Source organism: Orussus abietinus, unplaced genomic scaffold (assembly GCF_000612105.2).
Source record: "Orussus abietinus isolate OABI.00-Male unplaced genomic scaffold, Oabi_2.0 scaffold211, whole genome shotgun sequence".
In the NCBI taxonomy this organism is placed as follows: domain Eukaryota; kingdom Metazoa; phylum Arthropoda; class Insecta; order Hymenoptera; family Orussidae; genus Orussus; species Orussus abietinus.
In genome coordinates, this window is record NW_019394366.1 from 70,241 (window position 1) to 97,418 (window position 27,178).

The 27,178-nt window shown below is 48.1% G+C and overlaps 1 protein-coding gene across 9 annotated transcripts in view; it reads left to right on the forward strand.

The window, feature by feature from the left end:
- Window positions 1–27,178, forward strand: part of LOC105702948 (titin) — a 101,256-nt gene that overhangs the window by 7,361 nt on the left and 66,717 nt on the right. For 8 of the 9 annotated variants that reach the window (XM_012430921.2, XM_012430925.2, XM_012430924.2 and 5 more), the window contains exons 4-32: window positions 436–647; window positions 1,882–2,103; window positions 2,182–2,528; window positions 3,259–3,607; window positions 4,189–4,427; window positions 4,754–4,983; window positions 5,207–5,350; window positions 6,321–6,578; window positions 6,719–6,862; window positions 6,979–7,251; window positions 8,293–8,838; window positions 9,152–10,210; window positions 10,343–10,885; window positions 10,979–11,233; window positions 11,310–11,453; window positions 11,917–12,318; window positions 12,419–12,820; window positions 13,700–13,922; window positions 14,770–14,942; window positions 15,287–15,426; window positions 15,749–16,265; window positions 16,933–17,076; window positions 17,145–17,399; window positions 17,787–21,494; window positions 22,208–22,609; window positions 23,030–23,549; window positions 23,882–24,053; window positions 24,122–24,308; window positions 26,604–26,943. In XM_012430921.2, the coding sequence (XP_012286344.1) occupies window positions 436–647; window positions 1,882–2,103; window positions 2,182–2,528; window positions 3,259–3,607; window positions 4,189–4,427; window positions 4,754–4,983; window positions 5,207–5,350; window positions 6,321–6,578; window positions 6,719–6,862; window positions 6,979–7,251; window positions 8,293–8,838; window positions 9,152–10,210; window positions 10,343–10,885; window positions 10,979–11,233; window positions 11,310–11,453; window positions 11,917–12,318; window positions 12,419–12,820; window positions 13,700–13,922; window positions 14,770–14,942; window positions 15,287–15,426; window positions 15,749–16,265; window positions 16,933–17,076; window positions 17,145–17,399; window positions 17,787–21,494; window positions 22,208–22,609; window positions 23,030–23,549; window positions 23,882–24,053; window positions 24,122–24,308; window positions 26,604–26,943 (12,550 nt within the window). The remainder of the gene's footprint in view (window positions 1–435; window positions 648–1,881; window positions 2,104–2,181; window positions 2,529–3,258; window positions 3,608–4,188; window positions 4,428–4,753; window positions 4,984–5,206; window positions 5,351–6,320; window positions 6,579–6,718; window positions 6,863–6,978; window positions 7,252–8,292; window positions 8,839–9,151; window positions 10,211–10,342; window positions 10,886–10,978; window positions 11,234–11,309; window positions 11,454–11,916; window positions 12,319–12,418; window positions 12,821–13,699; window positions 13,923–14,769; window positions 14,943–15,286; window positions 15,427–15,748; window positions 16,266–16,932; window positions 17,077–17,144; window positions 17,400–17,786; window positions 21,495–22,207; window positions 22,610–23,029; window positions 23,550–23,881; window positions 24,054–24,121; window positions 24,309–26,603; window positions 26,944–27,178) is intronic. The other variant, XM_012430927.2, reaches the window with a different exon arrangement.

Sequence of the window (27,178 nt, forward strand, 5' to 3'; positions counted from 1 at the left end):
AGCTTCATTAAATGTTTATCTTTCATTTAAGACCAACAGCATCGAAATCGATGAAAGCATTCGAATATTATGTCCAGTTAAAACGTCAGTATTATCAGAATGATTACGCTCAGTCGTCGTCGTCATTTCTCATATTTACGAACTTATAAATTAATTTTTTTTTCCTAACGACGACAAACTGTATCGCTCGTTTGATAGAATAGTAACAACAATATTTTCCTCGTCGTTAGTATCAATTTGATCGTAAAATTCTCAAACATCTTTTTGTATTTTAAAGAAATCCTCTCTCGTGAGGTTATGTCTACCTTTGATACGATTGCAAACATTTTTGCTATTCCAGTTATTATTATAGCAAAAGCAGTTAGCAGTACTGTCGTTTGATAAAAGTCTTATGTTTTATATTCATGTGCGACTGAATTTTTTTTTTTATCAAAGGCGAGGCCATCTGCTCCGTGTACATCCAACCCGAGGGATTCGGGGAACCACCCCCACAGCAACGATCGGGCTACAAGAAGGAGTTCTCGTCCTTCCGAACTACCGAAAAGACTACCGATGGTAGTCAGACCTTCGAACAGCGAACCTATCGACAAACTATCGACGGGCAAAATTATTTGAACGGGTCCGCGACCAGCGTGGACGATTTCAAAGTAAGTACCGAACGGATAGAAAAAGAAAAAAAAATTCTCAGCCATAACGAAAAATTGCAATTAATGAAAAATTACATTTTAACAAATGTTAATACTTGAAAATGGGCGAGGAATAATTTTTTCCAGAAATGTTTCCGCTCTAAGGACAACAAAGATATTATTTTTGAATATTTTATTTTTGCACGACTCCGGTTTCTTTTCGAGGGGATATCCACTCAGGAAATCATGGATTTTAACGCTCGAAACCACGTGGAAATCAACTGGAAATCGCAAGCAGAAATTAGTGGAAATCGTTGGAAATCACGGAAATACTGTCACAATTTTAAAGCCAATTGTCACTTGTTACCAAATTGCATTGTTCTTTATCACATGAAATCAAAGGCAATCGGCTCTGAAAGAAGAAAATCGTTTTCACTGATTTCTAGGTGAACAGCCTCTCGTCTTTATCAGTACTAGTCTTGTTTCCCCTTGGGCCCTCGCTTCCTCGTACCGAAAAAGTCACCCTCGTAAAAAATCTCTCATCACCCTCTGATGCATAAGGTCTTTTTCCATGGCCGGAAAACGTTCAATTTGAACTTTTGGAGAAAAAAGAAATTCGACGATACCACGTACACTCCTCTTTTCAGGTGGACACCCTCGTGCAGAAAAAATCACCCTTGTAAAAATCTCTCATCACCCTCTGATGCATAAGCTCTTTTTTCATAGCTGGAAAACGTTCAACTTGAACTTTTGGAGAAAAAACAAATTCGACGATACCACGTAGACTCGTTTTTACAGGTGAACACCCTCGTACAGAAAAAATCACCCTTGTAAAAATCTCTCATCACCCCCTGATGCATAAGCTCTTTTTCCATAGTCGGAAAACGTTCAATTTGAACTTTTGGACAAAAAAAAATTCGACGACACCACATAGACTTCTTTTTCCAGGTGGACATCCTCGTAGAGAAAAAGTCACCCTCGTAAAAAATCTCTCATCACCCCCTGACGCATAGAGTCTTTTTCCATAGCCGGAAAACGTTCAATTTGAACTTTTGGTGAGAAAAAAAAAATTCGATGATACCACATAGACTTCTTTTTCCAGGTGGACATCCTCGTACAGAAAAAATTACCCTCGTAAGAAATCTCTTATCACCCCCTGATGCATAAGCTCTTTTTCCATAGCCGGAAAACGTTCAATTTGAACTTTTGGAGAAAAAAAAAAATTCGACGATACCACGTAGACTTCCTTTTCCAGGTGGACACTTTCGAGTACCGACTTCTCCGCGAGACCGAGTTCCGCGAGTCGATAACTCGCCGGTTCATCGGGGAGATCGACTCGCAGATCTCGACGATCATCGAGCGCTCTTCAGGGCCGGTTTCGTCGCCCAGGATCACCCAGAAGCCGAGGAACTCGAAGCTGGTCGAGGGCTCGGACGCGATCTTCTTGGCGAAGGTCGCAGCGAACCCGAAGCCTCGCGTTAGTACTCGTAAAAAATGACTATCCGCTCGAGAAGGTAGATAGCGAGTCCTGAAGTAACCATCTTGGACTTTACAGCTTACCTGGTTCAAGAACGGCCAAAGGATCCGCGAATCCCAGCACATCGAGATCCGCCAGGCCGACCAGCAGGCCACCCTCAGGGTGAAGCAAGCCCAACCCGAAGACAGCGGCCATTACACTCTTCTCGCGGAGAATCCTCAGGGTTGCACCGTCAGCTCGGCCTACCTGGCGATCGAGTCCAGCCTCGATCAGGTGGACCAGGCCAAGCAATCCACTCGACAGATCCCGGTCTATCCCCCTGCAGAACCTGCCGTCATATCCGAAGCCGAACAGGGCAAAGCCCTGCCGCCCAATTTCGTGCGCACCTGCGCCGACCGCGAGGTCACCGAGGGCAAGATGACCAGGTGAGGGAAATTATTAATTAATTACTATTAATCAATTCATCAATTAATTAATTCACCCCTCGTTGAAATTAATATATCATTTTATAATACCTTTGGTGGAAGTATTGGAGCAATTCGGACATGGTATGCTGATTTTATATAAGATTTGCAAACAATTTATTAAATGTGTTATAAATTTAGGATTAGGATATTGATTTCCCTGCGTAATTTCACAAAATTATGACATATCGTCAAGTTATAAGTTTGTTTAGAAATTCGTAGTGAATATGTACCAATTCACTTTTAAGACATTAAATGTATAAATTATACTACAGCCTTATGTACTAAAAGTGCATGAATTTTATAAATATTTCTAACAATGCATCCGTAACGAGGAATTTTACTTGAATAATATTACTACAGATGACGAACGAAAAATATTTAAAAATGAAACAAAGTTAAGTACATGCAATGTCTCAATGTTTGTACGCATATGTACAAATAAATTTATCTGGCGCATTGCCCATAAACAATAGCAGCGTCTGTAGCTCATGTTTGAGTGACGGCGTGACAAATTGACCGCAAATTTTTCTTTTTAATTTATTGTACAATGTGCGTACATACGTCCCAGACATTTCATGGAGCAATTGGTCTGCAAATTGTGCGTAAATCGATTTTCCTTATCATATGATCATGAATTTCTATCTGGGGGGTCTTGTTCAATGACTGGATCGTTTTTTTTTGCTCGCAGGTTCGATTGCCGAGTGACGGGAAGGCCATACCCTGAAGTGACGTGGTACGTAAACGGACAGGTCGTGGTGAACGATGCGACCCACAAGATCCTGGTGAACGAGTCGGGGAACAACTCGCTGATGATCACGAACGTCGGTCGCGCCGACGCCGGCGTCGTCACCTGCGTCGCCCGTAACAAGGCGGGAGAGACCTCCTTTCAATGTAATCTGCTCGTAATCGAGAAGGAACAGGTCGTGGCCCCGAAATTCGTCGAGAGATTCACAACCACGACCGTCAAGGAAGGCGAGCCCGTCGTCTTCACCGCGAGAGCGGTCGGCACCCCGATTCCGCGGATTTCCTGGCAGAAGGTTTGTGATTTCGGCCATGTCTCCAAATCGAGATCGAGTCGTCCACATACCAAAATGATTAACTCCACTTTCTGAATTTTTTTCATATTTGTGTCGAAGTGCTCGCTTCACTTTGTATATTAACTCTACCTTCATTTTGCGTCAGATTAATTATTTTGGCCTGAAAACGACTCGATTGGGGATTTTAATTAAACCTTCAAATCTGAATTTTTTTCATATTTGTGTCGAAGTGCTCGCTTCACTTTGTATATTAACTCTACCTTCATTTTGCGTCAGATTAATTATTTTGGCCTGAGAACGGCTCGATTGGCGATTTTAATTGAACCTTCAATGCGATTCTTCATACGATCAAAAAGCAACAACAATATTCTTTTGCCGTTGCCACATATTTATTTGCGAATTCAGCAAGCATTTTTTCTAAAGACTCCTGTTCTACGGTTACATTCACGCCTGATAGAATTGCGAACATTTTTGCGGTCGGTGCAGTTATTTCTGCGGCGAGAGCAACATTTTATCAGCAGTAGTGTTCTTTACTAGAAGGGTAAACTTTTTCTGTGTAATTGTTAATGAATCTTCTGCAGGATGGTGTACCGATCGCGCCTAGTCCCGATGTGAGAGTGACCGTCGACGGCAGTGGAGCCTCCACCTTGGACATAGCCCAAACAAGGTACTCGGATGCAGCCTGGTACCAATGCACGGCACAAAATGTCGCTGGTTCCACTGCTACCAGGGCGAGGCTCTTTGTCGAAACCCCGAAGGGAACCACCCCTGAACCAAGACGCTTAAACCTACCCCGACCGACGAGAGTCATCGAACCGGAGTGAGTACTATATGAATGGTACCGAAGAAGTATTTCCTTTAATGGTACCAAAGAAATATTGCTGTGAAAGGTACCAAAAAAGTATTTCCTTGAATGGTACCAAAGAAATATTTCGTTTATTCAAATTTCATTTCTTGCAAACTATTTTTAAAATACCTGTAAACAAATTTGAAAAGAATTGAAATTCCATGAGTTTCAGGACCTTCCTTATAGTCTTACTATTCAGTTAGTAAGATTTCAAACTATTCGGTAAACCGAGTTGGGAGAAAAGTTTAATAAACAATACCTCTTCGACGCCACTTTCACATCACCTTAATGATCTATAGACCAGCGCCTGGCCCCGAAGTGATCTATCTGAAGCACGTGGAACGTGCCAAGCCGCACCTGCCGGCCCACGAGGAGGACAGGATCTATCCACCCCCGCAGTTCATCGTGCCCCTGCGCGACCTGGATCGAGCAGAGGGTGGACGCGCTCACTTCGAGGCCAGAATCGAACCGGTGGGCGACCCGACCATGAGGGTGGAGTGGTATGTCAACGGTAGAGCTTTGGAAGCCAGTAAGTAGAATTTTTCAATAGATCCTAGGTCAAGATCATGCTTTATTTCCATGTGGACGGATCGACGCGAAACGCTACAATCTGCATGGTTTGATACCATTGTAAATATGTTTATCGTTGCAATTATTATTGCAGCGAGAAGAAAAATTGATCCGCAATGTTGTCCTTTACTGTTAGGGCGATCTTCCTTTTTCCGTATACTTAGTCAGGAATTCTCTTCCAGGCTCCCGCGCGACTTCCGTCTTCCGCTTTGGCTTTATCGCCCTAGATCTGATTAGCGTGACCATCCAGGACAGTGGCGAATATTTTTGTCGCGTTGTCAGCTCGACGGGAGTCGCAGAATCTCGCGCCACCCTCTGCGTGACGCGTGAGTGTCTTTTTTCCATAAAAAAAAATATATATGTATCGTTTACGCACTTTTTAAGTGAAACTTCTTAACATCAGTATGTGAAATGGTTATTTTTACTTCGACGAGCATAACACGCTCGATCCTAAGGTCCTGATACCCATGAAATTTCATTTTCTTCTTTTTTTTATCAGAAATCTGTAAAATGTTTATAACCTAATTTTCAAAAATTCAAATTTCTCGGGTACAAGGATCTTCCTTATATCCGCTAAATTCCCATTGTCAAGTTTTGAAACCATTGGGTACACGCAGTTCGGAGAAAGATTTCATAAACGAGACCTCTGACCTCAAATCGTTTCATACTTTAAAACGTGAATATGGAGACCCTAAGGTAGGTCCTGAAACTCGCGAAATTTCAACTCTTTTCGAATTTGTTTATAGGTATTCTAAAAACAGTTTATAAAAAATGAAATTTCCCGAGTTTCAGGACCTACCTTAGGGTATCCATATTCAGGTTTTAAAGTATGAAACGATTTGAGAGCCTCAGTTCGTAGAAAAGTTTTATGAACGATTGAGCTTTCGGATGCCACTTTCACATCCCCTTAAAATGACCATCCTAGAGAAATTTCACTAGGGAAGTTTAGGGTATCCATATTCACGTTTTAAAGTATGAAATGATTAGAGAGCCCCAGGTCGTAGAAAAGTTTTATGAACGATTGAGCTTTCGCATGCCACTTTCACATCCCCTTAAAATGACCACCCTAGAGAAGTTTCACTAGGGAAATTTAGGGTATCCATATTCACGTTTTAAAGTATGAAACGATTAGAGAGCCCCAGGTCGTAGAAAAGTTTTATGAACGATTGAGCTTTCGGATGCCACTTTCACATCCCCTTAAAATGACCACCCTAGAGAAGTTTCACTTAAAAAGAAGTACCGCGTGATTCTTAAATACCGCGGGAATATGAGAAAGGGGGTTTCGTTTGGTCCCAGCTCGCGCCACGATCGAACGAAGCAGCCAGCACCCCGACAGCCTGCAGTACATCCAGCAGCTCGAGGACTACTCCAAGTACCAGCGACAGGAGAGTCTCGAAGAGATCACCGCCCAGCGCCCGGTCTTCATCAGGCCGCTGCAGGACCTAGGTGAGCTCCAGGAAGGCAGGAACGCGCACTTCGAGGCGCAGCTCACCCCTGTCAGCGACCCCACCATGAGAGTGGAGTGGTACAAGGACGGAAGACCCATCACGGCCAGTGAGTACTTCCGGCTGCCGGTTCGCCGGTTCGCCGGTTCGCCGGTTCTCCGGTTCTCCAGGCGCGGGGCGCCTGGAGAACGCCGGGACCGTGACGCCCCTTGCGCGATTCGTCATGCTCCCGTGGTCCCCTCGTTCCAGGCTCGAGAATCACGACCATCTTCAACTTCGGATACGTCTCGCTCAATATACTGCACCTACGGGCCGAAGATGCCGGTTCTTACACGGTCAGGGCCGTGAACCGCCTGGGAGAGGCGATCGGAACGGCGAACCTCCGAGTTCTGGGTGAGCGCGCCTCCCTTAATTCTTTCCCCTTAGCTTTACGAGGACTTAATGGGATCGGATTAGCCGAGGGATCGTCCCGGGTCGTTTCTCTTCCATAATTGACGTTTCTCGTCCAGCACGCACCAGCGTGACGACCGACTTAGGGATCCCCGAGCAGCAGCGGTACATCGAGGCCGCCGAGGAGCTCGAGGCCTACCAGCAGGCGATGCACCAGAAGTACGTGCAGGAGCTACCCGAGTGCGCCAGCCCACCGGAATTCAAGTCCCCCATCAAGGACCAGATCAACGTACGAGAGGGCGGATTCGCCCATTTCGAAGCTCGACTGGAGCCCGTCGGCGACGCCAATCTGCGCGTCGAGTGGCTCAAGGACGGTCGCCCCGTGGAAGCTAGTGAGTGGGGAACGAACTTCGACCTAATACCCCAAGGGGTGTTCACTCAGGAAATCCTGGATTTTAACGTTTCAAGTCATATGGAAGTCCTTGGACATCACCGAATACTGTCACAAGTTTAAGGCCGGACGTCACTTGTTAACGAATGTTGTTTTTTTATGCGAAATCAAAGGAAATCGGTGTTCACTCAGGAAATCCTGGATTTTGACGTTTTAAGTCATGTGGAGGTCCTTGGACATCACCTAATACTGTCACAAGTTTAAGGCCGGATGTCACTTGTTAACGAATGTTGTTTTTTCATGCGAAATCAAAGATAATCGGTTCTTAAGGAAGGAAATCGTTTTCCCCGATTTCCTAGTGAACCTTGCTGGTACCTGGAGGAACTAGTGCCGGAGGATCCTTTATGAGATTCCTGTTTAAATTCGAATCATTTCTTGGTTTCCTTTTTTATTTAACAATTTTCATGAAATTTTCGACACGGCTTTATTGCGTTTGATGGATCTTCTGGGAACGTGACATTCCGTCATCGTTTTGACATTACGATGTCATGTTACGTTTGAGTGCCGAACAACGATGTGTCGTCGTTTTGGAAAGCTAGTGACATCGGCCGGCACTAAAAGGGTTAAACTTTATCCCTAACGGGGTGAGATAGTTGCGAGTCCTTAAGGGGATGTGGAAGTGCCGTCGAAGAGGTTTCGCTTATGAAACTTTTCTCCGAATTATGTTTACCGAATCATGTCAAACTTCACAACGTGAATATGGAGACCACAAGAAAAGTCCTGAGACTCATGAAATTCCAATTTTTTAACAATACGTCTATAGGTATTTTAAAAATTTTATATAAAAAATGAAATTTCACGAGTGTCAGGACCTTCCTAATAGGCTCCATATTCACGTTGTAAAGTTGCAAACGATTCTGTACACCCAGTTCAGGGAAAAGTTTCATGAAGGAACCGGCGCCTATTTCACTATCTCTTCTCCGAAGTGTTGTCGCCATCTTCGTAGGAGAACAAAACGAGCCAATGAAATTGCTTCCCCCAGGTTCCAGGATAACGACCTTCTTCAACTTCGGCTACGTGGCCCTAACCCTGAAGTACGTGACCATCCACGACGTGGGCATCTACACCTGCCACGCGTTCAACCGCGCCGGAGAGGCTCGCACCACGGCCCAGCTGAGTGTGGTCACCAAGGACGACATCGTCTACGACAGCCAACACCCGAGTGGTCTGCAGAAGATCCAGAGTCTGGAGGACTCGAGCAGGTACTCGAGGCAGGTCCAGGAAGAGACCCAAGTGACCCAGGCGCCGCGGTTCCTGGGGCCCCTGAAGGGCACCAACAAGATCGTGGAGGGCCAAAGGGCCCACTTCGAGGCCCGGGTCGAGCCCCAGAGCGACCTCACCATGAAGATCGAGTGGTACCGCGACGGGAAGGCCATCACGGCCGCGAATAGAATCCAGACCTACCACGACTTCGGGTACGTGGCCATAGACATACTCCAGGTGCGCCCCGAAGACGCGGGGACGTACACCGTGGTGGCCAGGAACGCCCTCGGAGAGGCCCAACTATCGGCCACCATGATAGTCGAAAGTAAGTAGAGATTCTAAAATTAGGGGGATGTGAAAGTGGCATCTTAGGGGGGCAATCGGTCATGAAACTTTTCTTCAAATTCGGTGTGACGATTTGTTTTTAATTTTACCACATGAATAAGGAGATCCTAAGGTAGGTCCCCCAAATTTCATTTGTTACCAAATTGTTAAAAATAGCTGTAATTATCTTAAAATTGAAATATCATGTGTTTCATGACCTCCCCAAGTTGTATGTTTAGCTAGGTACTTAAGGTAGTTTCTGCTTAGTTCCTGATTTTTATGGAAAGGATATTAATTCATAATTCGCTCTTCAGCGCGCTCGGCGATCGACACGAGTAGTACCCATCGGGGTATCTACGAGAAGACGCAGCGCCTCGAGGAGTCGCGCTTCGTGGAGCCCAGGTACCACGTGGAGGAGATCTCCAAGTCGAAGCCGATTTTCGTGCAACCCCTGAGCGAACCTAGACCCGTCAGCGAGGGGAAGAATATCCACCTGGAGTGCAGATTGGAACCCATGGGAGACCCCACGATGCGCGTCGAGTGGTTCCAAAATGGCCGACCGGTGACCGTGGGCTCCAGGTTCCGTACCTACTACGACTTCGGCTTCGTCGCCCTGGACATCGTCCACGCGACAGCCCTGGACACGGGAGAGTACACGGTCAGGGCGACGAACCACCTGGGAACGGCTCACACCTCCGCCTGCGTCAGGGTCATAGGTCGCTCCGACGTGCTGACGGATTCCCAGAACGAGCAGTCCCTGGAGCAGATCCAGATGCTGGAGGACTCCTCGAGGCAGCGCAGGACCCTGAAGGAGGACGTGACGATCGTCCAGCCCCCCAGGTTCACCAGGCCCCTGAAGAACGTGGAGACCGTGGAGCTGACCAACGTCCACCTGGAGTGTCGACTCCAACCCGTGGGGGATGCGACGATGAGAGTCGAATGGTTCGTCAACGGCGTTCCCGTGAAGACCGGGCACAGGTTCAGGCCTTCCTATGAGTTCGACTACGTCGCCCTGGACATTCTTGGGGTCTACCCTGATGATTCCGGGGTCTACACCTGCCATGCCAGGAACCAGCTGGGAGAAGCCGTCACCTCCTGCTCCGTCAGGGTTCACGCTAAGAAGGATCTATTGCTCGAGTCGCAGCACCCGGAGGGGTTGGAGAGGATCCAGTACCTCGAAGACGCCTCCAGGTACAAGAGGAACGAACTGGTCGACGAGGTCGTCATGGTCAAGCCCAAGTTCGTCACCGCCCCGAAGGGCCAGGAGAACCTGAGGGAGGGCCAACACGCGCACTTTGAGTGCAAACTGGAGCCCGTGACCGACTCGAATCTCAAAGTCGAGTGGTACAAAAATGGACGCCCCGTAACCATTGGTGAGTCGCTCTTCAAGTTCTCGATCTACCTGCGGAAGAGTTTGGTTCTGTTTGTTTCTCTGCGTGCTTGCCAAGAGGGAGGCTTCCACCCTGGAAGTGGAATTATTTAAAAGGGTTTCTCTGATTTTTTAGGACATCGCTTCCGGCCCATCCACGACTTCGGGTACGTAGCTTTGGACGTGATCGACCTTATTGCCGAAGACTCCGGAACTTACACCTGTCGCGCCGTCAACCTTGTCGGAAGCGACGAAGTCACCTGCAGTTTGGGATGTCGTTCGACGGCCCAGATCTTGACGGATACCCAGAACGAAGTCGGCCTCGAGCAGATCCATTATCTAGAAGACAGGTCCAAGTACCACCGGCAGGAAGTCACGGAAGAGACCACCACCCAGGCTCCGATCTTCACGACGTCCCTGAAGAACGTCGAAATCAAGGAGGGCCAGAGAGCGCACTTCGAGTGCAGGTTGATCCCGGTCTCGGATGCGACCATGAAGGTGGAGTGGTTCCACGATAATGTTCCCGTTAAGGCAGGATCCAGATTCGTCGAGACCAACAGCTTCGGCTTCGTCGCCCTCGACATCATGTACGCCTACCCTGAAGACTCGGGAACCTACACCTGCCGCGCCAAGAACGCCATCGGGGAGGCCATCACGTCGGCATCCGCCATGGTGCACTGTAAGTGGATCTGCAACTGTATTTGTTCAATTAATTAATTTTACTAGGCATCTTGGAGAACGGTGTTGACCTTGAATATGTTGGGACCAACAGCCAAGAAGTCCATCTACGCGGAGTCGCAGCACGAGGACGCTCTTCGGCGCCTCCAACACCTTGAAGACTCCTCCCGGTACCAAAGGAAAACCGTCCAGGAGGAAACCGTGTCCCAGGCTCCTGTCTTCACCATGCCCATCAAGGACCTCAGGGTGGCGGAGAACCAAGCCGCTCATTTCGAGGCTCGCGTTATCCCTGTTGGTGACGCGAGGTTGAAGGTGGAGTGGCTGAGGAATGGAGTACCGATTTCAGCTTGTAAGTTCTCGACCTTGGACTTGTGTCATCCTCCTAAAGGACGTACCTTGAAGACCTTGATCTTTTTTGCTCCCAGCAAACCGAGTGACCACCATGCACGACTTTGGCTACGTCGCCTTAAACATGAAGTATGTCAACCCCGAAGACTCCGGGACCTACACCTGCCGTGCAGTCAATGATCTTGGAGAAGCCGTGACCTCGGCCACCCTCTTCGTCCAGTGTAAGCAAAAATATAAGGAAAAAACGAATATTAAATGTATAATTTGAACTTATGCCGAAGAGGTCGCGTATCTTCATCAACAGCAAAGGAAATTATGAAAATTAAAATTGCAATTCGAACTCCTGTGAAAGAGGCTGCGCATCTTCAACAGCAAAAGAAATTATGAAATTTGAATGTATTAAGAATGAGCATGAAATTTGAATTTATTAAGAATGAATATGAAATTTGAATTTATTAAGAATAAATATGAAATTTGAATTTATTAAGAACGAATATGAAATTTATACTTAGAATTCGTGCTGCAGATATTGCATATCTTCATCAAGAGCATAGGAAACTATGAAAATTAAAATTGCAATTCGAACTCCTGTGATAGAGGTTGCGTATCCGTAATCAGCAATGGAAGTTATGAAAATTGAATTCATAATTAGAGTGCATGCTGAAAAGATTTCTTCTTCAACAGCCAAGGCAGCCCTGCAGTTCGAGTCTCAGCACGAGAGCGCCTTGTCGAAGCTCCAGGCCTTGGAGGAAAGTGGAAGATACCGTCGCAGAGAAGAAGAGGAGGTGGTGGCGACGGAGAAGCCCTCCTTCACGGTCCAACTGAATGGGCCGAAAAAATTGGTGGAGGGCCAAAGCGCCCACTACGAATGTCGCATCGAGCCCTACCCTGACGCACACATGAAGGTGGAGTGGTACCACAATGGGAAGCCGCTGACCACAGGTCACAGGTACAGGACAGCCTGCGATTTCGGATTCGCCTCTCTGGATGTCCTGACGGTCTATGCCGAAGACTCTGGGACCTACACTTGCAAGGCCACGAATAAGCTGGGATCAGCTCAGAGCTCGATCGAGCTCCAGGTAGCACGTAAGTTACAGCTGAGACTTTAAAGAAGTCCCTCTTCATGGTTATATCATAAGTACGGTAGATGGGAAGGACTTCCCTTGAGAGAACGTTTAACTTCCAGCTCGAGCCTCCATCCTGAGGGAGACCCAACACGAGGGGGCTCTGCAGAAGATCCAGTACCTTGAAGACGACTCCAGGTACAAACGCGTTACCGAAGAGGACACGATCATCGCGGAGAGGCCCAAGTTCGGTAGACCCCTGAAGAACGTCGAGCACCTCCCGGAAGGCAAAAACGCCCACGTGGAGGCGACCCTGACCCCCGTCAACGATCCCACCATGGTGGTCGAGTGGTTCAGGGACGGCAGGCCGATTCCTCAGGGTCATAGGTTCAAGACCACCTACGACTTCGGCTATGTAGCTCTTGATATCTTGTACGCCTACCCTGAAGACTCTGGCACCTACATGTGCAAGGCCAGGAACGCCGTTGGAGAGGCTGTCACCACCTGCGTCATCTCCGTCGACTGTAAGAGTTCCTGGCGATCATTTTTCCTGTTACGAGACCGATCATTAGGCTTTTTTTACTTTTTATTTCCTTGGAATTTACATGTATCCGATTTAATTCAATTTATCATTTTTGATGTTTCACATTTTTTTACAGATAGAGAAATCTTTGAGAACTCGTTCTTCACTGCGTTAGACGTACACTTTTAGATGTTCTTTTCAATAAGAAGTGGTTATTTAAACATTATGGAAGTACCAAAATGGTTAACGCTCTCTTTGTATTCATTTTTTTTTTAATGTAATATTGAATTTTGCTTGGTATTAAATGAAGAATATCAAACTGAATGTGAAACTAAACGGAAATGATTGGAACTGGTTTTTCCTATTAAAAGAAGGAGAACGAGCCAACAACCGGATAGGAAATAAATGTTATACACATAGTGGGTACTTTTGTACGCAAAATGCATTACGCGAAAACGTTAATGAATGCCCTTTTTAATATGAAGATTAAGGTGATATGAAAGTGGCATCCGAGGAGTCAATCGATTACGAAACTTCTCTGCAAACTGGGTGTATCGAATTGCTTTAAGATTTTTCTCCATAAATATGGAAACCCCAAGGAAGAATAACCTTTTAAACATCAATTCTTTAAAATTCGTCCATACACATTTTAAATTAATTTCATATGAAATAAAATTTCATAGAGCCCATGCATTCACGTGGAACAATTTCAAACGATTCGGAGAAAAGTTCCGTAAACGAGCATCCATCGACGAGATTTTCATATCACATTAAGAAGATTAATAATTCTATAGAAAATAAGGAAACACTCGGTGGATCGCGATGAAGAACAAAGAAAAGTCGCGACGAATCGCTACAACTTCCGTTCCTCGTGTTGCAGCTAAACAAGATCTCTATCTGGACACCTTGGACGCCCAGCGTCTGCAGAAGATCCGCGAGCTGGAAGCCGTCGAGGTCAAGGAGGAGGTAGAGAAGGAAGTGGTCCACCAGAAGCCAGTTTTCCTAACACCCTTAAACAACCTGGACCACCTCAAGGAAGGAGAGCATGCTCATCTAGAGTGCCGAGTCGAGCCCATCAACGACCCGAACCTGAAGATAGAATGGTACGCAATTTCCAATTTGCACTAAGCAAAACAAATTCATTTAACCAATAAATATTTCCTTAACTAGTATTAAAGAAATATTTTTTTTATTCAGAGAATAATGATTTCATTCAAATAAATGAGATGAAACGTTTCCCCGGGATGATGACAATTTATTTGAGTTTATTTCAGTCAAATAATCGTTCTTCGCATTAACCAAATATTTCTTTGGTACAATGGAATTATTTCTCAGGGTGCAACGAAGACAATATGTGTTCTACGGGTGTCTTATTTCATACACTATGTAGCGAATTAAATGTTTTTTAATTCAGAGAATAATGATTTAATTCATATAAATTGGAATAAACTAGATGCAACGTTTCTTCGGGATTATGACAATTTATTTGAGTTTATTTCAGTCAAATAATCATTCTTTGTATTAACCAAATATTTCTTTGGTACAATGGAATCTTGCCTTAGGGTGCAACGAAGACAATATGTGTTCCACGGGTGTCTTATTTCTCACACTATCTACCGAATCGCCGCCACATAGCAATGACAATAATTCGTTTACATGAATTATCCTGAATTAATAGTCTTCTCGAAATTATGACATGCCTGGACATTCGGTAAAGTCATTTAACAAACTGTGTTGGAAACATGAAGAATGCTAGCAATTAAACGTTTCTTTATTTTATTCCCTTTAAATTTACTTCGTATTGGACGCTATATTTTCATCGATAGGTTAACAAACATGGCTATGTCTTGAGTGTGCCATGTTTGGGCCGAGAAGAGGGCTGCGATGAACGTGTCTTCTTTCGATAGTGCGTAATTTCTATACCGATTTCAATAAATCCGTGCTCTTCAGGTTCGTCAACGGCAAGGCCATCAAGACTGGCCATCGTTTCCGCACCACCCACGACTTCGGGTACGTGGCCTTGGACATCCTTTACACCTACTCCGAGGATTCCGGAACGTACATGTGCAAGGCCACCAACCTCGCCGGCGAGGCCGTCAATACCTGCACCATCAAAGTCTTGTGTAAGTTCTTCAGGTTAAGACGAAAAGAACAGATAATTAGGTTTCCCTACGACCCCAGCAAGAAATACCAAATCCGAAGAACGAGCCGAAGAGGGATGTCCTTGCTGGGATGAGAATTCGAGTCCTCGTGGATGTCCTCGTCCTGGTCCAAGGTCCTGCCCCCTGGCTCGACGTTCTTCAAGTACTCCCTCTGGAGAACCCTTTCCACCTCCCATCCTGACTCCCGCTCCTTCTCGTCATGGACCACCTCTCAGGAAATGCGTCGCATTCGACACGAGCACTGTAATTAATTATACATTTTTATCTCGATGTTGAAACCCTTAATGGTCTCTTCGTCCCTCCAGCGAGGCGCAGCATCCTCCTCGAGACGCAGCATCCGGACGGCCTCGAGAAGATCAGGGAACTGGAGTCCCAGGGAAGACCCGCGAGGTTAGAGGTCGAGGAACCACCCGTGACCCCACCGCGGTTCGTCACCGAGCTCAGGGTGAGTGCTCTAGTTTCGATTTAAGGTGATATTAAGGTGAAGTGAAACCCCCTTCAAATCGGTCGATTCGAATACCACACTTTTTTTTAAGGGTATTAGACCAAACTCTCCGAAACTTTGACACATCACTCCTGATCATCTGAGAATTGTCCTGACACATTGAAAATTTGGATTTTTGGAAAAAAATGTTTGACTTAGCCCAGACCAAAACCAAAATGGCGTCAAGACGTCGATAAAGTTCCTCGACGTGTTTCACTTCACCTTAATACCCCACAACCCGTGGTGGTAACATGTCGAAAACTCATTGGAATATCTGGTTCAGGGTACCACGGAGGTGTACGAGGGGCAAACGGCGCACTTCGAGTGTCAAGTGGAACCCCTGCACGATGCAAATCTGCGGATCGATTTCTTCCACAACGGAAAACCGCTTCCTTCGGCATCCAGGTTCCACGTGACCTTCGACTTCGGCTACGTGGCCCTGGACATAGGGCACGCGGTTCCAGAGGACGCTGGAGAGTACTCCGTGAAGGCTGTGAACACCCTGGGACAATGCGTGTCCTCGATCTCTCTCAGAGTGATCCCCAGAGAGGACATCATCAGGGACTCCCAGAGACCAGAGGGTCTCGACAAGATCCGCGAACTGGAGTCCCAGCAGCCCTGGAAGAGACCTGACGTCCCCGAGCCGGTGACCAGACAGAGGCCAGTCTTCACTCAGCCTCTTCAGAACATCGACGACATCCCCGAAGGACACACGGCTCACTTCGAGTGCCGCCTCATTCCCGTGGGAGATCCGACCCTGAAGGTGGAGTGGTTCAGGAACGAGACTCCTCTGGAGACCAGTAAGTCGGGCACCACTTCTGCGGGGACGCACTGTGGTTCGAATTTCATTTTTTGGACGATGAAATATTGTATAGGCTTTCTGAATTTATTTTTCATGTCTTTATATATAACATGTCACAAAAATGAACACCTCTTCTGCGCCGGCGCACTGTGGTTCGAATTTCGTTTTTTGGACGACGAAACATTGTGTATGCCTTGTGAACTTATTTTTGAAATCTTTACGTACAAAGTGGCAAAAAATGATGAACACCTCTTCTGCGCCCGTAATTATCAAAATGGTCTAAATAAAATATCTAAGGAAATGAATTTATTTCATATTTTGTGTTGTTGCCATTTAAATCACGATAATGTGAAGTCAGTTTCGTAACATCACATTTCCATAATCACCGGAATTTTTACCAGAATTTAATATTTCTTCATTCGGTATATTCAGCACACAACTGTCAGGTAAATTGTCTTCGCGCTCTGAATTGTCAGATATTTGCCACCTCGAGCTTATCTCAGAAACTCGATTTATTGCAAACATACATTACGAATATAAAAACTTGTACCGTAACTTCACAAATCCTGTGGATACGCTTATTCCCATGAAAATGAATTTTGTACAACATTGCGGCGTTCGAGTCTCGAAAATTTGACTTTGAATCTAAATTTCCGTTTCTTCAGGTTCGCGAATCACCAAGGTCCACGACTTCGGGTACGTCGCCCTGGACATCGTGCACGTCAGAGACGAGGACGAAGGAGTGTACATGTGCAGAGCCTCTAATCCTTTGGGAGAGGCGGTCACCACCGCTTCCATGAAGATTAAGAGTAAGAGTCCTTCAAGTACTGGAAAATGGAGATTAATTAAATAATTAAATACCCTTTCCGGATTCCAGCCAAAGCCAGCATCCAGCTGGACAGCCAGCACCCTGAGGCGCAGCGCAAGATCGCCCAGCTGGAGGCCGGCAAGGAACCGTCTCGCCCTGAAGAGCCCGACAAAGCCTTCGATAAACCGATATTTACCCAATTATTGACCGGTCCCACCGAGCTTTGGGAAGGCCAGACTGCTCATTACGAATGCAGAGTGGTTCCCGTGGGAGATGCCAGCCTCCGGTTCGAGTGGTACATCAACGGCGTGGAGCTGAAGATCGGTAGGTCTTCTCCGAGGTTTCCGTTCTACTGTTGTAAATTTCTTTTCGAAATATAGTATACATATACCAAACATTTTTTAACAATACACAGTATCTCAACATTACAACTTTGTTTGGGATTTGGCTGTGTGAACCTAGAATCCAATTTAAGGCATAAAAAAAATGAACAGGCTTATTGGAATGTTTCCGTGATGCATACGTTTGTGCCATGTTGAGTTTTGTTTGTGACATTTCTTCTTTTACAAGAACTAGAGCTGTTCAAAAAGATAAAGAAATTCCGAGTGTTGAAAATATCGAAACACTATTATCTACTTGAATATCCTATACCTAATGTAACAGAAAAACATAGTCTCGGTTTTGCTAAGTAAGAAGTCTTTCTATCTCCAGGGTCCCGCTTCCACGTGAGCCACGACTTCGGCTTCGTGACGTTGGACATCCTGAAGGTGATTCCTGAGGACTCCGGGGTCTACTCCTGCAAAGCCATCAACAGGGCAGGCGAAGCGGTGTCTTCGATTTCTCTGAAAGTCAAAGCCCGCTCGGCGATAGTTGGAGACTCGATCCAGCCGGACGCGTGGCAGAAGATCCAACTTAAGGAGGCAGAGATGAACAAAGTGCCGGAGATGTTCGTGGACACGACTCCCCAGCAGGCGCCGGTGTTCACGAAGCACCTGGAGAGCCTGGACAAGCTGGCCGAGGGCCAGCACGCGTACCTGGAAGCGCAGGTGGAGCCCAGAGCCGACCCCAACCTGAGGGTGGAGTGGTTCAAGAACGGAGTGGCCCTGCAGACGGGCACCAGGTTGCGCAGCACCTTCGACTTCGGCCTGGTGACCCTCTCGGTGAACGGGGTCAGGACGGACGACTCGGCCCTCTACACCTGCAAGGCTACCAACCTGCTCGGCGAGGCGGTATCCACCTGCAGCCTGAAAATCGCCGACAAACACTGGCTCCTAGGAGACACCCTGCACCCAGACGCGTTGCCGAAGATCGACGCCCTGGAGCAACCCAGGCCAGGTGGAGCCGAGCAACCGGAGCCCACGTACGAGCAACCGGTGTTCATAACGCACCTGAACAACGTGGAGTGCACGGAGGGCGACAACGGGCACTTCGAGTGCAACGTCGAGCCCTCGAAGGACCCGACCATGAAGATCGAGTGGTTCCTGAACGGCAAGCCGTTGCCTACGGGAGCGAGGTACAAGTCGACTTACGACTTCGGCTACGTGGCCCTGGACATCACCCACCTGTACGAAGAGGACTCCGGCATCGTTACCGCCAAGGCCACGAACTCGAAGGGCTCGGCGCAGACCTCCGGGACCCTGAAGTGCAGGGCGAAGAAGAACATCTACCTGGAGACGCAGCATCCCCAGGGAGAGGCTGGTCTGGAGAAGGTGAAGGAGGCCGAAGACGCCTACTTGAGCAAGTACCGCAGAAGGGATTCCGCTCCAGAGCAGGACTACCCGAAGCCGGTGTGGACCGTGCCCCTGAAGCCGGAGTTCAAGTTGGGCGAGTCCGAGCCTCTTCATCTGGAGGGCCAGGTGGAGCCCAAGGACGACCCGAATCTGAAGATCGAGTGGTTCTTCAACGGCAAGGTCCTGGAGCACGGATCCAGGTTCAAGATGACCAGCGACTTCGGGTTCGTCACCCTGGACCTCACCGACGTCTACGACAGGGACTCGGGCATCTACACCTGCAAGGCCAGCAACGCCAGAGGAGAGGCCTTCACCTCGAGCACCATCTACTGCTACACGAAGGAGAGCATCGTGGAGAGGTCTCAGCACCCGAAGGGCAAGGAGGGTCTGGAGGCCATCCAAGACCTGGAGGAGTCCCTGAAGAGGCAAGACGCGACCGCGCCGGAGTCCGACGAGGGCCACCCACCGGTGTTCACCTCCCAGTTCGAGAACCTGACGGACCTGTCCGAGGGCGAGATCGCGCACTTCGAGGCTTCCTTGACCCCCACCGGGGACCAGACCATGGTGGTGGAGTGGTTCTACAACGGGAAGCCATTGGAAGCCAGCCATCGCATCAGGACCGTCTATGCCTTCGGAATGGTGGTCCTGGAGGTGCTCGGCACCAAGATCGAGGACTCCGGGACATATTCCTGCAGAGCCACCAACCGCTGGGGAAAGGCCGAGATCAGCGTCGAGTTAGAATGCGTGGACAAGTCCAAGGGCCAGAAACCGAGGTTCACCACACAGATCAAGTCTCTGGAAGGCCTGCGAGATGGACAATCCGCGCACTTCGAGTGCACCCTGGTGCCAGTTGGAGACCCCAAGATCAAGGTGGAGTGGTTCCACAATGGACAGCCTCTGAGACACTCGTCGCGTTTCAAGATGGTCTCTGACTTCGGGTTCGTGGTCATGGACATCGCAGGAGTGATGGCCCATGACACTGGCGAGTACGTCTGCAGGGCCAGCAATGAATACGGGGAGGACACCACCAGGGCGACCCTGTACTGCGTCGGGAAGGGTGGAGTTTATTCGGACTCCCTTCAGCCGGATTCTCTGGCTCGCATCAGGGAACTCGAAACCGGAGGAGACAGACGTCCCACGGATGCTGAGGCCGCCCCTAGTGCGGAGCCCCCCAGGTTCATAACCCAGATCACCGACATTACCAAACTAGTCGAAGGTCAATCCGCCCACTTCGAGGCGAGACTGGTACCGGTCAATGATCCCAAACTCAAGGTGGAGTGGTACTACAACGGCAAGAAGCTACCACACGGACATCGGTACAGGACCTTCCACGACTTCGGCATCGTGATCCTCGACATCCTCTACTGCTACGAGGAGAACTCCGGGGTGTACGAGTGCAGGGCCTTCAACGAGTACGGCGAGGACACCACGAAGGCGACCCTGAGGTGCCTCTCCAAAGCCAGCTTGATCCTGGAGTCGCAGCTGCCGAAGGGCATGGAGGGCGGCCTCGAGAAAATCCAGACCCTGGAGGACTCGCTCATCAAGACCAAGGATGAAAAGGTCACCGAAGAGCGAGGCAAGGCCCCCGTCTTCACGGTCCCCCTGACCACCCTGGATGGACTCAGAGAGGGCGAAAGTGCCCACTTCGAGGCGAGACTCACTCCCACCGATGATCCCAAACTCAAGGTGGAGTGGTTCTGGAACGGGAAGCCCCTAAGGACGGGCTCGAGGTTCCGCACGTTCTGCGACTTCGGGTTCGTCATCCTCGAGATATCTCCGATCTACCCTGAAGACTCCGGGGAGTATAGCTGCCGCGCTACCAACGATTACGGCGAGGCCGTCACCACCTGTTCCATGAAGTGCTCAGGGAAGAGGAGCATCATCCTGGAGTCCCAGCTCCCGAAGGGCATGGAGGGCACTATCGACAAGATCGCGGAACTGGAGGGCCTAGGGAACGAGCCTGGCCAGCAGAGCCCCGATGACGACACTGGGAGACCCCCTGAATTCGTCACCACACCTTCCGACCTGACCCTGGCGGAGAACTCACTGGCGCACTTCGAGTGTCGTCTTCTGCCCGTCAATGACTCCAGCATGAGAGTGGAGTGGTTCCATAATGGCAAACCCCTGCTGGCGGGAACCAGGGTGAAGACCATCCACGACTTCGGGTTTGTTATCCTTGAAGTCGCCAACTGCTACCAAAGGGATGCTGGGCTGTACACCTGTAAAGCTACCAACAGGCATGGAGAGGCCACCGTGTCCTGCAAGCTGCAGGTCAGGGGTCGCCAGGGCATCGTCCTGGAGCCGCAGCTGCCCAACAACTTCAAGACTGGAACCGAAAGTATCCAGAAACTCGAGGAGGCGCTCTATAAGAGGGATGAAATCCGGACCGAAGAGGAGAGTCCTAATCCACCCAGGTTCACGGTAGAGCTCAAGGACATCGAAGTCGAAGAGGCTGGTCCCAGTCACTTTGACTGTCGTGTTGAACCCGTTGGTGATCCTACCATGCGCGTCGATTGGTTCCACAATGGAAGACCATTTGCTACCGGAAGCAGGGTTCATCAGATCAATGATTTTGGATTTATCTCCCTGGATCTCTCCTACACCTACGCCAGGGACAGTGGAGAGTACGTCTGCAGGGCCACCAATAAGTGGGGATCTGCCACTACCAAAGCTACCATCACCTGCATGTGTAAGTTTAGTTATTCTTTCCATTCTTTTTGTTCCTTAAGCGAAACTTTATTAACCATGATATAAGTTCAATCTGTCCATAAAGCCATGCGCTGGATTTATCAGGAAAAAAACGCAGTTGCTGATGCGCAAGGCTTAAGCCACAAAACTTTTTTTCAAATTGGGTGCATCGAATTATCTGAAACTTTAACACGTGATTATGGAGGCTCTAAGGAAGAACGCGCTGCCGGTGAAATTTCATTTTTCGAAAAAAAATGAAATTTCATATCCATCCATCTATAAAGCCATGCGCAGGATTTATCAGGAAAATAACGCAGTTGCTGATACTTTTCTCCAAACTGGGTGCATCGAATTATCTGAAACTCTAACACGTGATTATGGAGACTAAGTAAGAGCGCACTGCCCGTGAAATTTCATTTTTCAAAGAAAAAGAATCTTTTTTCGTTTATTGCCCGATATAAATGTAGAATTTCTTTCGAAAAATGAAATCTCACGATCAGTGCGTTCTTCCTTAGAGCCTCTATAATCACGTGTTAAAGTTTCAGATAATTCCGCGCACCCGGTTTGTAGAAAGTTTCATAAATAATTTGACTTTTTGGTACGTAGATATCGCACTTGCATATCACTTTAGAGAGCGATGCGTTACATGCGCGGTACTGGGATTTTCGAGGGGTTTAGGGAACCCTGGAAATTGATTTTTTGGTCGTTTTGCAGCCAAAAAGACCATCGACTTCGAGTCTCAGCTGCCTAGCGGGATGAGTGGAGAGAAGCTGAAGGAGCTGGAGCGAGGTCCGGTCTCCGAGCCAGCACCAGTTGAAGAGGCACCACGAAGACCACCTCGTTTCATCACTCAAATCCAATCAGCCACTGTCGACGAATCCGAGCCAGTCAGGTTCGAGTGTCGTGTGGAACCCAAGGACGATCCGAACCTCCGAATCGAGTGGTATAGGAACGGAAAAGTGATCCCTGCAGGACATCGCTACAGAACCGTCTACGACATGGGATTCGTCTCGATGGACATCCTCTACGTCTACCCAGAAGACTCGGGAGAGTACGTCTGCAAGGCCATCAACGACCTCGGAGAAGACACCACGAAGGCTTCCATCTCTTGCAAGAGTGAGTTTCCGAATTCTAAATGAAAAATCGCGCATATTAAACGACTGTTAAGTCCTGCGAGGGATCGTTTCATATTTTCGAAATGAAACTTCTGTCAGGGCGGTACGGGTAAATTCGCATGTTAAGAAAAGGACGCGTATCGAAAAGTGGAAGACATTTCTTTTTTTCTCGCGGGTAATTACTACTTGTGTGTGTGTGTATATATATATTGCTTATAGCATTGCATATTTACCATAGGGCATTTTTGCTTAAATCAATTATAAAATTATAATTCTTTTTGTTTTCAACATAACTAAGATGTCGAATGTGATATTACCGGGACGATGTAACTTTACTGCAATTCACTGGGGCATCGAAGTAATCAATGATCGAGGTATGTGTATTAGTTAATTAATGATCTCGTCCTCGATCCTTTTACAGAACTGCCCAGTATAATCCTGCAGAACCAAGTCCCGAAAGGCATGAAGCGCTCGGAGGCGCTCATGCAAATGGAGGCGACGATCAAGAAATACACCTCCGAGGTCCACCTGACGGAGGACGACCTGTACGACGTCGACAAGAAGCAGCCTCCTCGATTCGTCACCCAGATCCAGGACAGAACCGACCTGGTGGAGATGAACAGCACCAAGTTCGAGTGCCAGCTGGCGCCGGTCGGGGACCCCAACATGAAAGTCGAATGGTTCTTCAACGGGAAACCTCTTCCCCAGAAGAACCGCTTCACCCCGATCTACGACTTCGGCTACGTCGCCATGAACTTCGGCTGGGTCTACCCTGAAGACAGCGGAGAGTACCTCTGCAGGGCCACCAACCTCTACGGATCCGACGAGACCAGGGCCGTCATAAGGACTGCCGGCAAACCTGGCATCATCTACGAGTCGCAGCTTCCGAAGGGCATGAAGAGCATCGAGATGATCCGCGAGATGGAAGCCGCCTGGCAAGTGTAAGTACTCGAAGAGTGGTTCGAGAAGAGCGGTTCTCCAATTTTTATACAAAATAATCCCTTAAATTCGAATTGCTTTTCCTCGACTTTTCCTATGGTATATATGTGTATTATTTAATTTATTTATTTTATATATAAATTTTGCACGTTCCGTTCTTTCTCTTTCTGCAAGGTTCCTTACCAGATATTGACTACTCCACTCTAAGGTGTTGATTTTTAAAAAAATTTCAGTATTCCCAGTTAATTTGTTTGTATTGGTCGAGTATCGTTATGATATAATAGGTATTCATCGATTTAGGGTCCTAGTATCAATTTTCGATTTTTTACTCCAGAGCCCCCGAAGAGGATGCCGAAGAGGAGAAGGTCAGAGCGCCCCCGACGTTCGTCAGCAAGCCGGAGCCCGTCACCGTCGAAGAGGGCGACTGGTCCAGATTCTGCTGCAGGGTGACGGGTCATCCTCGACCTCGAGTCATGTGGCTTATCAACGGACACACCGTGGTTAACGTGAGTCTCGACCTCGAAGAGGCGACGAAAGAGTCGGAACGTTCCCCGATAACGAGTTGTCTCTTCAGGGCTCCCGCTACAAGCTGACCTACGACGGCATGTACCACCTGGACATCCCGAAGACCCGTCAATACGACAACGGCAAGGTGGAGGTCATCGCCAGGAGCTCGGTGGGCGAGGCCAGGACGGAGACGGAGCTGATCGTGAAACCTCGCAGCGACGACTACCGAGGAGTCCTGAAGAACTCACCTCGACGTAAGTACCGGAATCCTCGAAGATCGCGAGTCCTTGGAAGGATCCTGGGACGCGAGCTCGCGTCCCAGGGTCCAGGCTCGCGACCTCGACCTCGGTTCGCCATCCGCGAGGCCAGACACGGCAGACACCAATTCCGAACACGGATGTCCAGTCCGACAATTATCTCGACAACTATCTCGACATCGATCAGACAAATCGATACGACACGTACACTCCATTCTTTGCACAAGAGAAAGTCCCTCCCCTCCCCCGCTCCTTGTCCCCGAGGACCTCGAGCTCCTCCAGCTTTCGCCGGCATCTACGCGCAGCAGCTTCCCGGGGCGAGTCCTCCGATTTTCTGCGACCTCGCCAGAGAGTCCTGCGACCTCGCCAGGGAAATAATCCTGCAGCGCGCCAGGAAAGTCCTGCGGCTCAGGTATGGCCCAACGTTCGTCCACCGAGGATGGGATTAATCGCCTCGATCGGTAGTCGGTGTCCTTTCGCTGGCTCGTCCGCCATCTCGGCACCGCCTCGCAACGTCGGCGAGTCCTCGACGCACGTCGTCGACGACGAGCCGTCCGTCGATCCTCAGTGAGTCGTCGATGTTCCCCCGCTCCCACGCTCTCCGATATTTGTTCGGATGTTTTGTCCCCCTTTTTCTTGGTTTTCGTTGTCTCTCCACTTGTTGTCTCCGACTATCGTCAAAGACCACTCGGCATCCTTGACCCCCGTCTCTTCCGGGTCGGGAGTCCTCCGGCCGACCTCGACCTCGGACTCGAGAGGCCGCGACTCCCGACCAGCCAACCCGCGAGTCGAGAGGCTCCTCCAAGGATCTCTCCCGATCCGGGAGGGATCCTCCAGAAGACGCCTCTCGTCTTCGTTGCATCATGAATGAAGTACTGTGTCGTATTCCCCGTGAAGTCGTTTGTTCTGCACCGGTCCCGCTTTCTTTTGGGGCTCCTTCCACGTGGTAGCGAGTTTTGCGGCTGTTGGGACGAGCAAATGCAAGACTAAGACCATAATTACCATGACTTGGTCTTGTAATTACGGTCAGGCCTTGACTTTGGTCTTGAGCTTGCGTTTTATGCAAGATCGACACCAAGGCTGCAAGATCAAGACCAATTTTGGACATCGCTATCTCTTATAAGTTGAAGATGAGCAAATGCGAGACCAAGACCAAAATTACCATGACTTGGTCTTGTAATTACGGTCAGGCCTTGACTTTGGTCTTGAGCTTGCGTTTTATGCAAGATCGACACCAAGGCTGCAAGATCAAGACCAATTTTGGACATCGCTATCTCTTATAAGTTGAAGATGAGCAAATGCGAGACCAAGACCAAAATTACCATGACTTGGTCTTGTAATTACGGTCAGGCCTTGACTTTGGTCTTGAGCTTGCGTTTTATGCAAGATCGACACCAAGGCTGCAAGATCAAGACTAATTTTGGCCATCGCTATCTCTTATAAGTTGAAGATGAACAAATGCGACACCAAGACCAAAATTACCATGACTTGGTCTTGTAATTACGGTCAGGCCTTGACTTTGGTCTTGATCTTGCGTTTTATGCATGATCGACACCAAGGCTGCAAGATCAAGACTAATTTTGGCCATCACTATCTCTTACAAGTTATTGGTGATGAGCGAATGCAAGACCAAGGCCAAAACTACGCTAAAGAAAAAGATTAGTTGATTTAAACAAATACATACCATTGATATATATATCGCTGCATGAATCATATATATAATTGCAAGAAACAATTATTTTGTTGAGAAGACGAATTGACGTTGATTTAAACGAATTATGTTTATTCACTCTGATATTCCTTTGGACGTACACTTACCCCTCAATTTACGCGAAGTATCCGTTGCACGTGGATTCGTTTTACGCGAATGCAAATCGCGTTGCGTAAAGTCTGTCACACGGTCAGGACAAGAGAGAAAAAAATACTGTAAATAAAAGGGACGTAAATTGTGATGTTATTTACCGGGCAAAAAGAGAGTCGCGTAAATTGAGGAAGGAGTGTACTTGATCGCAGGATTTTATTGCCGCAATATATATATTTCTTTCAGTCAACCAATTGTTTTTTCTCATCGTTATGGTCTTAGTCTTGCGAATTCGAGTCTTGGACTTGCTCTTAGAATTGCGGTAAGATTTGACAGAAAGTGCAAGACCATGACCGATGTCCATTTTGCTCGTTGCTGCGCATCTGCATGGATCGCGGGGGTGGAGAAGATTAGGGAAGGACGAAAGAAAGCAGGACCTTGGCCGATACGATGGGAGACTCGTGCTGGTGTCTGATTCTCTCTTTCTTCAGCATGGTACGATTACGGGCTGACCCAGTACCAATCGGAGCGACAGAATACAGAGCTGGAGCGAGTCTTCGACGAACGACACCAGACCGTCTCCCAGGGCATCGACATCGCCACCGAGCACCTCGGGCAGAAGGTCTTCAAGGAACCCGAGACCGAATGGCAGAAGTCCGTCAAGAGCAAGAAAAACGAGGACTACTATACGAAGCTGATGAGTCTGGAAGAGGAGCAAGTCCTGAAGGAGTCCAGACTCAGGGAGTCCAGCCACCAGTTCGCCATCCCCGGGGACAAAGTCGTGGCCAGCTCGATGGCCAAAGGAATGGCCCACAAGTACCAGGAAAATCTGTAAGTTTTCTAGGGACCTACGCCGATATAGATTTTCAGAAAATTCGTACAACATTAATACGCAACGTTGGAGTAAAATGTTAATCTAATTAACGGGTATCAATATTTTCATCTTTCTTCTCGTGATAAAGATATCCTGAACATTCGTACAACATTAATACCCAAAGTTGGAGTAAAACGTTGATCTAATTAACGTGTACCGATGTTTTCTTCTTTCCTCTTGTGATAAAGATAT